At 35.8% G+C, this 13,709-nt stretch overlaps 1 protein-coding gene across 1 annotated transcript; it reads right to left on the bottom strand.

The window, feature by feature from the left end:
- Positions 1–10,437: 10,437 nt before the first annotated feature.
- On the bottom strand, positions 10,438–10,929 carry LOC133037023 (secreted RxLR effector protein 78-like). Its single transcript, XM_061113822.1, has one exon. It carries the CDS (start codon positions 10,927–10,929, stop codon positions 10,438–10,440), a length of 492 nt encoding a protein of 163 aa, XP_060969805.1.
- Between the last annotated feature and the right edge of the window lie 2,780 nt (positions 10,930–13,709).

Here is a 13,709-nt window from a genome sequence, read left to right as displayed (position 1 = left end):
GTCTCTCATCTACTAGTTGTCTAACAGAGAAAACTAGGTTTGTTTTAGTTGAAGGCAATAGTTGGATGAGATGAGAGCATCATGTTCCTTATAGTGTTTCAACTAGGGCTTAGGTTTGAATTATATGGATTAAAAAAGAATAAAATATTGGGCAATAATTTACACTAGTGGTCGGCCATAAAGGGACCATTCTCTAGTTACAGTTTTGCTACTTTATTTCAACCACTTATTCTTCTTTCAATAATACCATATTTTCCAATTCAATCCTATAAATACCGAAATTGTTTATTTAATAATTATAATTAGTTTTCAAATAAAATTTCTATTTATATTATTTATTAATTAGACCATGTAAAGTCTCTTAATTAATAAATTGACCACAAAATCTCTTTTATTCACAATTAAGTCCTTGCTTAGTGAAAATTCATAAATAAGACATAGTTTAATTTTAGAATTATAACTGATTGATTAAAATCACTTAATTGAGTCTGCAAGCAGTATTATCTTAACTAGTGAGGGGACCATGGGCCTATATAACCGAGCTTTCAATAAGTAGATCTAGAATTGACCAAGTACATTCTCTAACTTATTAATTATGCCTTGCACCACTATAGATTTGGAATTAAATACACTCTCAATTATATAGAACGCTCTATATGTACCACGATATAGATACATTATGATAATCTATTGTTACAATCCTAATAGTCAAAGATCCTCTATAGATGATCTACACTAAATAGGGACAAATTTACTGTTCTACCCTTCAATGTATTTTATCCTTAAAACACTTTGCTACCTATAAATGATACTTCAGTAAACTAATATAGTCACTTCTAAATACTTATAGAAGCTATAGATTTTATATCTATGATTAGCGCTCCCACTCAATTGAACTACCATGTTCCAAGATGTCAATATCCGCCAGAGCCATTGGTTAGCTTCCATGAACAACTTAAAGAACATAAATAATACAACTGAGCTGAACCTAACCATATCAGGATTAAGATCCATAAACCTAAGATCAACCATTGATATTGACTTAGAAAGATATAACAGTAAGTTTATGATATCTTATCCAAGTTCAATATCAGTCCCTTCCAATGTATACTCCATACATCTGATACTAGTAAATTTTACCAATACCCTAGAAAGGACATAACACTTATCCAAGGTGTAAGTATACCTTATCGCCGATTATCATGTCAGTCTAAATCTAGTGAACTGACAAATCATGGGAATTAAACTTTTGAACATATAATCATGATTATATTCCACTATGCTGACGACACTATAATCATGAACAAATATATATTAATATATGTTCTGAACTTAAAAAAATTTATACATTAAGCATAATCATGAAATAAATCATGCGAACCATGCAAAATAGGGTCGAGCATAAAATTCAGAAAACCAAAAAAACTGCTTAAACGACCTACCAAACACCGTTTGAACCAAAACCGACGGAATCGAAAACTAAAAAAATCGCTAACGGTTGAAACCGCCATTGAACGATCAGTTTTTTTGGTTAATAAACCGAAAAAACTGAAATCGACCATTATACATATATATTAATTTATTAAGTTTTTTTTCCTTTATGTATTATAGTTACCAATAACATATAATAATAATATATTATTATTTTATTAATATTAAAGTTAAAATAATAAGATAATTAGTTTTTGAATAATTAATTTGTATGTTTATAGTTGTAAAATGTAGAATAATGTATTTATAGAATAAATTGGATCATAATTTTTTTTGTAAAAAAAAAGTTCGGTTTGAGCAGTTTAAGCCAACAAAACTGAGGTTCAAAATGGTCGGTTTTAAGATAGGTTCTGGATTGCTCGGTAGGTTTTCGGATTGCACCAATCTAGACCGAAAACCAAATTCTGGATTTTTATATAGAAAAAAACCGACCAAACCGAACGATGCTTAGCCCTTATGCAACATAAAATGATTCCTGATTTTTTATTAATTAGTAAATCTGATTATATTGAAATGGGTTTTATTAAGGGTAGACAACCCAACAAACTTCCACTTGCACTAATATAAAACAAAAGTGCATTTCATATAATCTCAACATCTTGATATCCAGATCAAGTGTAGTATATAGTACTCTCTCTGTAATAGGATCTGACAGGTTGTATTTAATACAAACTTTTCTCCATCATTACATATCCTTAATCATAAAATCTTTGATATTGTAAAATTCCTCTGTAACGTCCCCGCTTCAAGCCTCCATTGGGTCCTTGCACCCACGGAATTAATGGCTCTTATACACGAATACTCCACTCTAGCTGCTTTCTGGATTGACGACTGACCCTACAGACCAACACGAGTGTTTCCAGCTTGCTTTGTCCTCACTCACACGATTCCTGGAGGTCACCCATCTTGAAATTGCCTCAGGTCAAGCACGCTTAACTGTGGAGTTCTTTCGAGATGGGCTACCAAAAAACAAGATGCACCTTGTTGACATAGGTAGTACCAATCAATCCATTTAAGCTCTCTTTAACTGTGTAGTCCCATACCTACACAGTGTCAGAATCATCCCACTTGACCTTCCCTAGGCGGTGTGGGATTGCACAGCTTACCCGGTATTTCCCCTTACGGATCACGAGACTACTGACTGTCACAATCACCCCCCCCTTACGGGGTCCGACGTCCTCATCGACCACACTTCCGCCTGGGTCAAGGCTCTGATACCATTTGTAACGTCCCCGCTTCAAGCCTCTATTGGGTCCTTGCACCCACGGAATTAATGGCTCTTATACACGAGTACGCCACTCTGGCTACTTTCTGGATTGACGACTGACCCTACAGACCAACGCGAGTGTTTCCAGCTTGCTTTGTCCTCACTCACACGCTTCCTGGGAAAACTTCCCAGGAGGTCACCCATCTTGAAATTGCCTCAGGTGAAGCACGCTTAACTGTGGAGTTCTTTCGAGATGGGCTACCAAAAAACAAGATGCACCTTGTTGACATAGGTAGTACCAATCAATCCATTTAAGCTCTCTTTAACTGTGTAGTCCCATACCTACACAGTGTCAGAATCATCCCACTTAACCTTCCCCAGGCGGTGTGGGATTGCACAGCTTACCCGGTATTTCCCCTTACGAATCACGGGACTACTGACTGTCACATCCTCTCTATATGTCTACTCCTCTAGGGATACTGGATTCTTTACTTTTTGGCAACTACTTCTGTGTTAGTCAGGAAGTAACATTAGTAGTTAATTCATTATTGGTACAATGTCAAAAACTGTATAGAACTTTCCATAGGCTGAATAAGTATCTTTCCTGCAACTTTAACATTCAGTCTCACTGGAAGAGTTATAGATTCTGAATAGATTTTTATACTTCTCCAAAATCACTACTCCACCCCCAGAGTAATCATCATCTCATCAGCGAACTTTCTAGCATCAAGCAAGTCTAGAAACCTAGTTTGGTGTAGTCTAAGAGTATTAAAATACCACTCTTATCAACTAACACATAGTTCCTCTTCTTGATCTTAAGATTTATTTGATTATCTTCCAATGTTCTTTTCTTGAATTAATCTGATACCTACTCATTTCTCCCACTCAACAGCAGGTGTCTAGTCTAATGTATTGCAAAGCATATCTGAGACCTCTCACTATTGATCCTAAGGAATTCCTTTCATGACTTTTATCTTTTCTAGAATAGCTGAAACTGTTCCTTAGATAAATAAAATCTATGTCTAGAAGTCAAAAATCTTCTATAGATTTAGCTATTAGAAAAATGCTCGAGCATCTTACTAAGTAAGTTGCTTGCACTAGAGTAAGTAAATTACTAGACATACCACAAGCCATAGGTTTAGATAAACTTAAACCTTTAATACTAGGAGCATGAAGTTTTGTTAAGTCCATAGACTTATTTTGAAAAATTTCCCTTCTTGTCCTTGTAATAGAAAACCTTTTGGTTACTCCATGTGAATGGTTTTAACCATAGTTCTCTTGGTTTTGCTTCTTAGTTCCTTATATTGACTATCCATTACTTGTTTAAACTAAGAATGGATTTTAATCACAAGTGTCTTCCAAGTCATAACAGGGTGAGTTCCTTGAAACTCTCCCACTACAACAAGGTACCGTGACTATCTATCTAAGATCATAAGTGGTATTTTCCTATTCGGTTGTGTCAATACAATAGAGGCAGTGTGACCATCTTATATAGAATAGAACACTTATGGAATCAAGAAAAAAATAGTATCTCCTCTACTTTGCTACTTTGTGTTCAGATTTAGTCATATTGTTAGAAAAGTAGTATTTGTTGAACAAACACTTTCTTATCTTAATGACCATAGGATGGTCCACTCCTAATCACTTAGAATAGCTATCAAACATGCAAACTTAAGTTAACAGTTCTAGCTTTTCTTAAGGTCACGATCAGGACATCCCTAAATCTAGTTATGGTTTACACTAAGTATACAACCATTCCATCATTCTGAAATTTTCCTATCACTAGGGTATTTTGTTAGGTTTTCTTTTTTGATGAATAAGAAATTTTATTGCTCCAACCAAACTTTTACATCACTAATCTTTACAATTTACTAACAAAACATTTACATTTTGATTCTATACAATTCAAGTCATTAATATCCATGCTTTATCTTCATCCTTAGCTTTTTTAGGAAGCAGCCCCTTGATTCTAAGCTTACTCATTTGCTGAGTTTTCTTGACCGTGGTGTTGATGAGCCATTCTTGTTGATTCCATAACACCTCATTCCTTGCTTTCCACACATAGTACACCAAACTTGCAGGTACAGTCTTCACCATACTCTTCCTAGCCGCTGAGAATCTTTTTCGTGTTGTTGTAAGCTTGAAGTAGCTGCTGAATGTTGATTGCTGGTGTGTTCCATTGCAGGAACTTTTTTCATTTCTTGCAAGCAGCTTCGGCTGTATTCACACTCAAAAAACAAGTGTGTAATGGTTTCCTCTTCCTTGTTGCAGAATAAGCACTTTGCATCCATGTTGGCCATAAACTTACTTAGTCTATCTTTTGTATTCAGCCTTTCCCAAAACACCAGCCAAAGGATAAACCTATGCTTTGGAACAATAAGTCTATCCCAAACTAGGTTACTCCAAGACAGTTTTTCATATTCAGCAAATAACAAATGATATCCCTATTGTATTTTATATTTCTGCATAACAAGTATTTTGTTAGGTTATTTTTAGTATTAATTTTGGATTAAGTTTAGTATATTTTTAATTAAGTTTTAATCGTGTTTGGAGCATTTTTACGCTTGTTATCTTTTATTTTTTGCAGATTTAAAATAAAAGAAGATTAGAAAAATATTAGAGGAAAAAGATGGAAAAAAAGATAAAAAAATATCTCACAAAAGGATGATATTTAAAATAGAGAAAATTGTGCAAGAAAATAAAGCTGAAACTTCAAGCCTGAATTCTACTATCTTTTGATTAGATTTTGGAAAAAGTCAAAATATAAAAGTTCTAGATCTCTCTTTTATCTTTCCGAAAAATATTGAATCGTCCAATTCCAAGCAATATCGAGAGAGTTATGGCCGAAATACTATCAGTCAACGCAGTAGAAAAAATATCTCGTCTGAGATTTCCCAAAAATTTAAATCCAAATGGGAATTTAAACATGTGCGTTTTTTCCATCTTTTTAGGCCTTCAATGCCTATATAAAGGGAAGAAGTGAGTTGATTTCAGCAAGCAATTTCAGAGAGAAAAATAGAGAGAATACAGATGCAAAGGGGAGAGATCAACTGCAATATTGGAGACATTCTTCAGAGGGTTTTCAGCATTCTTCTCTTCTCTATTTTCATCTCTTTTCTTAAAGTTAATATGTGTGATTGTGCTCTCATAAAAATGAGTAACTAAACATTTAATTAGGGTTAGATGGAGATTGTTTAACATTGTTTTATGGTTTTAATATGATTTATTTTTCCCCTAATTTCTATGTATTCTATTTTATTTGTGCTTAATTACTTTTAATTGCCTGATCACCAATTAATTGTCTATGATTTTGATGCGAGATTTGAGAAGTGAGTGTCAAATATGCTATAGTAAAATAGAACTGAATTTCGATATAGGACGAGAGTACCTATATGGTTTAGATAGCTTATAGGGTTTCTGTGTTTAATGCCTATTGCATGTTAAATTTATCACGAGAGTAGAAAGTTTGCATGTAATTGAGATTTATATATCTGAGAAAACTATAAATTACCTTAGTAAACCTGCTATTGCATAGAAATCAACATTAGGAAAATAATCATATTAGGCCATAATCAATAGAAACAATTGAAATTGAAACCCTAGTTTTTATTAACTGTCAATTTTCTTAAATAATTGCTTCTTACTAGTTTTCTTATTTTTAATTCTTTCTTAATTTTTATAAAACCAAATAGAAGTAAAAGTTTAATTTCAACGTACTTAACTGCAATCCCTGTGGGATCAACCTCACTCCTAGTGAGTTTACTACTTGTAACGATACGTACACTTGCGTGTGTAAAATATCACAACATATTTCCCTAGAAGGACTTAGGCTAGTAACTAATCATTGACCTTTTACTTTCATCAATACGCAATCCAAATTTTTGGGGAGGTAAGTTTGGATACAATTCAAAATTTAACTTAATGATCTTTGAACTTCATATCCACTAAATATTTCTCCACCCCTATCAGTTTGCAAGATCTTTGACCACTTACCTTAATGGTTTTTCAACATTGCTAGAAATTTATGAAATTTCTCAAACATTTCAAATTTCTTTGCAAAAGGTAAAATTTGGAGTGATCGTCTTAAGAATATAATGATAATTCATATCCACCCCTGAATGTACATCCATATTCGAATACAGATGATCCTACTTTCAAGTGGATATAGACATATTTTCTCTTTGTAGAGAATGATCTTGTCAAAATCACTATGAACAAGATGCAAGTGCCACCATAGATATATAAGAATGTGGTTGTGGTCTTTTGATGACTTAGGTCTAGTTACAATAAAGAGTTCTTAGAATAATCCAAGAGGATCCTGGTCACACAATACAAAACTCATAATCCATACATAAACATACAGTTTGGATCCATTGATAGAAAATAGATATTAATAACTTGTGAAAGTCATACTGTATTGTCCAATGTATTCTAGGAAACTGAAATTTAAAATTTCTATTTGGAATCTAAAATTTAAAGTCAAAAACTTAAATTTATACCAAATATACAATGAGTAATGATTCTTTCTTGGACCACCAATACTAATCTAACTCTAAGTTTAGGTTGCTATAGTAAGCATATACAAGTAGGAGATTTCTAAGATCGAGGATTTATATTATTTTGGGATAGAATGTTGGGAATATAGTCATCTACGCCATTCAATTTCATAGAAGAAAATAGAATGACATCATAAGCAGATGATTTATAAACTATTCATCCAATAATATACTATTTAAGCACATTCAAAATGGAAAAGCTAAGAGAAAAAACTAAAGGATAATTTTGAATAAATTAGAACCCAATGATGTTCCATTTAGGCCAGAGTCAAAGTTATTCTTATTTTATAAATCTCTTCAATGTTTCATATTGTAAATACTAGTCTAAGTTGTCATCTTTGGATGTACAACTAGATGTTGCATTTACAAATACTTATCTATCGGGATCTAACACTATTTTGTTTGTCTAACGGATGACAATCTTTTGGGATTTGTCCCATTTAAACAAAAAACTAAGTTAGACCAACAATGAAGATTCGAAATTTATACTACAACATTAATAACAGAAAATAACATGATTCAATATAACTTCATACACATTCAAAAATTATCAAGCATTTAGCACGTAAGAAAGACATGTGAAAATACAAAACAAACACATCTTAAATAATTTTCAAGGTTTCCAACAAACTGATACAGTGTCCCGCTAAGCGAGAGTCAAAGATATCATTCATTCAATATAGTAGTCAGCTCATCTAAAATGGACACCATTCTAGCAACCTTTTATTTGATCAAAATAAGAATCCAACGTTGTCCCGGTAGGCGAGAGTCAAGGTTATTCTTATTTTATGAGGTTCAACTATTGTTTCATACTTTGTAAATTTATCTCTAAGTAGTCACCGTAGGGGAGAGTCTAATAGAGACGAAAGCTTACAAAATACTTATCATACAAGATCTTTACGGTGTTAAATGGTTCAACGAATAACCATCTATAAGGGGGACGAAGTCTAGCATCTCAAGGTTATATTGAAACAATTAATCATGTAAGACCAACAATGGAGATTGAATATCTTTATAACTAAAGCTCAATATTTTAAAGGATTGAATTTTCATTTGATACTTATTTTTATCTATTTATTTTAACTTATATATTTCTTTAATTAAAATTACTAATTTTGATAATTCTAGAATAAATTTAAATTTTAATTTAATATTTATAAAATTATACCCTAGGAAGATCTGAAAAAATAAAAAAAAAATATTTTCCATCCTCAGTATTCATTTTCCAATAAATATTATGAAAATTACTTAATTTAAGTTAGTCCAAAATTAATTAAATAATTAATTTTCAACTCAAATTTAATTTTCTATACATATATATAATTGAATTTGAAATCTAACGTATTTAAATAATACATTTTTGAAATTCACCTTAAAATAAAATAAAATAAAAATTGGAAAAATTATTCAACATAAAAATAATTTTCCTATTTAATTTTTTTTTTAAAAGGGAGAGGGTCCGCAAGTCATAGACAGGACCCTCCTAAAAATGAATTAATAAACCTCGCTTATGGCGGAGGGAAACCATATTACAAAGTGATACAAAGGATAGTTAGCACACCAAAATTGCTGAGAAAAGGGTAAAGGGGATTTCCTTTACAACAATGCGTTCCAATCTCTACATAAATCTAAGAAAGACAAGTCCTCGAAAAACTTGGTTTTAAAAACCCAAGTAGCTGTCCAGAATTTAACTTTCTCCCACAAGTCCTCTACTAAACACCCAACCCCTTCGAAGATTCTAGCATTCGTTTCCAACCACACAACCAAAATTATTGCTAGTATTGTCGCTCTCCAAATCTTTGTTTTGCATTTGCTGCCATTTAACTTGCTAACTAACAGTTGTGGTACACATCTTGGCATGACCCATGACAACTTAAATTCCTTTATCAACTTGATCCATAATTGACTGGTGAAACTGCATCCTAAGAACAGATGCCCCACGTTTTCCCCGCTAGCTTTGCAACAAACACACCAACTAGGTGAGATGGATGTGTATCGCCTCCTCTTTTGCATCTTATCATGAACATTCACTTTTCCTAAAGACACAAGCCACCCAAAAACTTTGACTTTTGACGGAACACAACTTTTCCATAAGGGCCTTACCCAATAGACTCCACTGCAATTCGGGTTTGCTGTAAACAAAGAGAAGGCTGACTTACAAGAAAAAATTCCGGATGATTCTGGTTTCCATATTCGGCTATCATTTGAGATATTGAGCACTCTAACATGTTCCACCTTTTGCAACAGCGAGGAGAGGCTTGGGATCTCCCGCTCCAGTAAGTTCCTTCTAAATTTGAAATCCCAGCTTTCAACCCACCCCCCAAGCTGACCTTCGTCGACAATCAGATCTTTGATCGACACATTTCTGTCCTTGGAAATCACTGCTAAGTCAGGAAAGGACCTTGATAGGGGAGAGTCACCAAGCCAAACGTCTTCCCAAAACCGCATACTGGCTCCATTGCCTAATTTGAATTGTACTAATCCAAGGTATTCGTCATACAGATCTGAGATATCCCTCCATGGGCCTTTGGGAGAAAGGCGACTTCCTTTTCTTGTATCCCAAAAATTATCAGCCTTTCCATATCGACTCAACACTACCTTGTGCCACAACAAATTTGGTTCTAGAGGAAACCTCCACAACCATTTCATAAGCAAGCCCTTGTTCCTCAACTCCAAGTTCCCAATTCCCAAACCGCCCTCCTCACGAGGTCTGCAGACCTCATCCCAAGCCACTAAATGATCCCCACCCGACGACTCGCAGCCTTCCCAAAGAAAATCCCTCATCATCTTCTCCAAGGCTTTAGTTAAAGATTTTGGAGCTTTAAATAGGGAAAGAAAGTAGATGGGAAGAGAGGATAGAACTGACTGGATGAGAGTCAACCGACCCCCACGAGATAAAAAAGCGCATTTCCATCCATCTAGTCTTTTAGCACACTTGTTCAAAACCGGCTCCCAGAAAGCCCATTTTCTAGGCGAGCCCCCCAAGGGCATGCCTAAGTACGTCAATGGCCAGCTGCCAACTTCACACCCTATCTGATACGCCAACCTTGACACCTTTTCCTCCTCCAAGCAAATCCCCAATAATTGACTTTTGTTCATGTTGACTTTAAGCCCAGAAATAACACAAAAGGCTTCCACTAATCGTATCAGCTTCTGCAATGAGTCATCATCTTTGATGAAGAACTAGGTATCATCTGCAAATTGAAGATGGCTTATATGAACCTTCTCTTTTCCAACCTCAAACCCGGAGAAATTGCCTGAACTTACTGCCTTAACCACCATCCTCCCTAGAACGTCCGCGACCAGAGTAAACATAAAGGGTGATAGTGGGTCACCTTGTCTGAGGCCCCGAGAGCAAGAGAACTTCCCCCTCGGTCTTCCATTAATGAATACTGAGAATGAAGTAGAAGACAAGCATTTATTGATCCATTTTCTCCAAGTGACTCCAAAACCCTTCTTGCACAATACCAAATCCAAGAAATTCCAATCCACTCGATCATAGGCTTTTTCAAAGTCGATCTTTAGGACCAATCCGCTTTTGCCTTTGCATCTATAGTCCTCCACTGTTTCATTAGCAATAAGAACCGAGTCAAGAATTTGTCTACCTTCAACAAAGGCAGATTGAGTTTCATGTATGGTCTTCTCCAACACCCCTCTAAGCCTGATGGAGAGCATTTTTGCAATTATCTTATAGACGCTCGTTATAAGGCTGATTGGTCTGTAATCTTTTACCCTACAACTGTTGAGTTTTTTTGGGATTAGGCATATGAAAGTCTCGTTGATGCTGCCTTGGATGATTAACAACTAACATAAGGTCTTCCTTAATTACCTCCCAGTGAGATTGAAAGACAGCCAAACTGAAACAATCTGGTCCTAAGGCCTTACTTCCTTCGCCGCTAAACACTGCCTCGTTAACTTCCTCTATCTCAAAAGGCCTCTCCAGGTCCATGGCAGAATCCATTGGAATCTTTTGCCAATCAATACCTTCTACGCTCGAGCCTCGTCTTCTTTCAGCTTTATACAGGTTTGAATAGAAAGACACTATCTCTGTGACTATTTCTTCTTCTCTATCAATGATTGAACCATCTTCCCTTTCAAGTCTTGATATTGTGTTCCTGGCTTTTCTTGCATTCAAGAGGTTGTGGAAGAACCTTGAGTTTGCATCACCCTCTTTAGCCCATTTGCACTTTGATTTGAGCCACACACTTCTTTCCTCTTCAAATGCAAGCTGCTGCCATTCTTTTTTGATGGCTTTCCTTTCCTCCATTAAGGACTGATTCCACTCCTCAGAGGCTTCCAGACGATCCAGGATCAGCAATCTTCTTTCCATGGCAATCTTAGCCTCCCGTTTGACTCCATAGTTTTCTTTGCTCCACTCCTGAATGTTTTCTCTTACTGCTTTTAATTTGCTCATGAATTTGGTGTCTGCCCATCCTGACCCGACTGCCTTTTTCCACCAAGTCCGGAATTCAATGGGAAACAATTTATGTTCCAACCATTGGTTGTCGAAAGGGAAAGGGCTAGGACCTCATTTAGGAGGGTTTGAGTCCAGGATAACCCGACTGTGGTCCGAGACAATCCTCACCAACATTTCCTGTCTCACATACGGGAAAACGTTGCTCCAATTACTGGTGAATAGGAATCGGTCCAGTCTATAGCAAATAGGTTTATCTCGGAAATTCGACTAAGTGAAGCGTCCGTTATTTAATCTTGGATCAATTAGCTTCAAATCCCGAACTATTTGATCAAACATCTTCATACTCTTAGTCCAAGAAGTACTATTTAGTTTTTCTTGTACCGTTCTGACTACGTTGAAATCCCCTCCTAAACACCATAAATCACCACAAATTGCGGTAAGACCAACCAACTCATCCCAGAAATCATGTCTTGATTTGTACGAACACGGTCCATATATCCAAGAAAACCACCACGGGCTTCTACCTTCTGCTTCTACTAACACTGAAATAGAGAACTCGCCCACCAAGGAGTCCAACACATTAATACTTCTGGCATCCCAAACTAACAACGTCCCTCCCGAACTTCCATTAGCTGGAATCAAGATCCAAGCTTTAAATCGGGAGCGTCAAATGCTGCAAATAAAGTTCCTATCTACAGATGCTTTCTTCACTTCTTGTAATATAACTAAATTCGGATTGACTTTGTTGATAGATGCCTTAATTGCTTTTCTTTTTGCCTTGTCTCCACTACCTCTTACATTCAACGTTAGGATTCTCATAATGATCTCTTTTGGGATCCCTCTTTTTTCTGACCTTGCTCATAGTCAATGTTAAAGGCCAGATTTTTGACTTCTCTGATGCTCCTCCTCTGAGCCTTTGATTGTTGTGTTGTTTGTTTTTCTTCACCCTCGTTCATTATCAAGTTCAAACCCAATTCCTCCAAGGCTCTCACCAAATTATTTTCTTGAATAGCCCCTATCTTGCCCTTTGCAGAAGCTTCTACCACCACATCACCTAGTTCCATACACAATTCATAACTCACTGGGCACTCTCTAGACTTTTCACTATCATTCCAAAAAGCCTTGATATCCTTCATAATTTCCTCCTGCTCTTCTCCTTCATCTTCTACTAATCCCGGATCATCATCTTCTTCTGAGTTATCGCTCTCTGAGGAAAAATCAAGAATGTCATTTGTCATGGGATCGTTGTCAACCAGTGTCACTTCTTCAATGTTGTCCATTCAATCTAAAATCATTGTTTCCTCTCTACTGCGTTTGGATGTAGACTTCCTTTTTCTAAAGTACGTTACGACATTGCGTTTGCTTACTAGTTCGTCCTCCACTGGGATTTGTCCAATTCTTTCAACACTACCTTTGAATAATCTCTATCTCTCGGGTCGAATTCTTCCCAGAATTGAATAATTGCACTTCTGAATTTTTGTCTTGTTTTTGGCTTGACAGACTTGAGGAAGCCATCAAAATATTCAGAGATGATCTAGGTTGGGTTCTTCTTGCTGAAAATAGATAATGACTCCTTCTTGCCGACTCTAATCGGCCTGCTTCTCTGAAGTTCATGATTAATCAATCTCAGCGTGTAGGGCCCTTGGTGCATATAAACTTTCAAACCCATTTTGCTACTATTCTTTAGGCCCAGGCAGTCCCATTCCATCTCATTAAAGCTTGTATATCCAGCATCTATTTGACCCACTTTATCCCTAAGTGGTCGGCCCATTAAGTCTTGGCCCAAATAAAAAGTCACATCTTTTTCAATTGACTGCCACAACAAATTTAAATTTAAATATCCAGTTGGCATTGAGAGAGCACCCACACGTGGCTCATTCAGGCTTCTCCAGATACGGTGAAAAACCTTTTGAAGAGGAACCGACCTCCTATAATCACGTAGCTCTTCATTGGGAATCTTAATCGACGGCAATTCTACAACACTAGGGCGGCTATCCGTCTCGAGGGACGTACCTTCATCATTGCATGGTAATTGGAT

This window comes from Cannabis sativa, chromosome 4 (genome assembly GCF_029168945.1).
Source record: "Cannabis sativa cultivar Pink pepper isolate KNU-18-1 chromosome 4, ASM2916894v1, whole genome shotgun sequence".
NCBI lineage: Eukaryota > Viridiplantae > Streptophyta > Magnoliopsida > Rosales > Cannabaceae > Cannabis > Cannabis sativa.
This window is presented reverse-complemented; position numbering and strand designations above follow the sequence as displayed.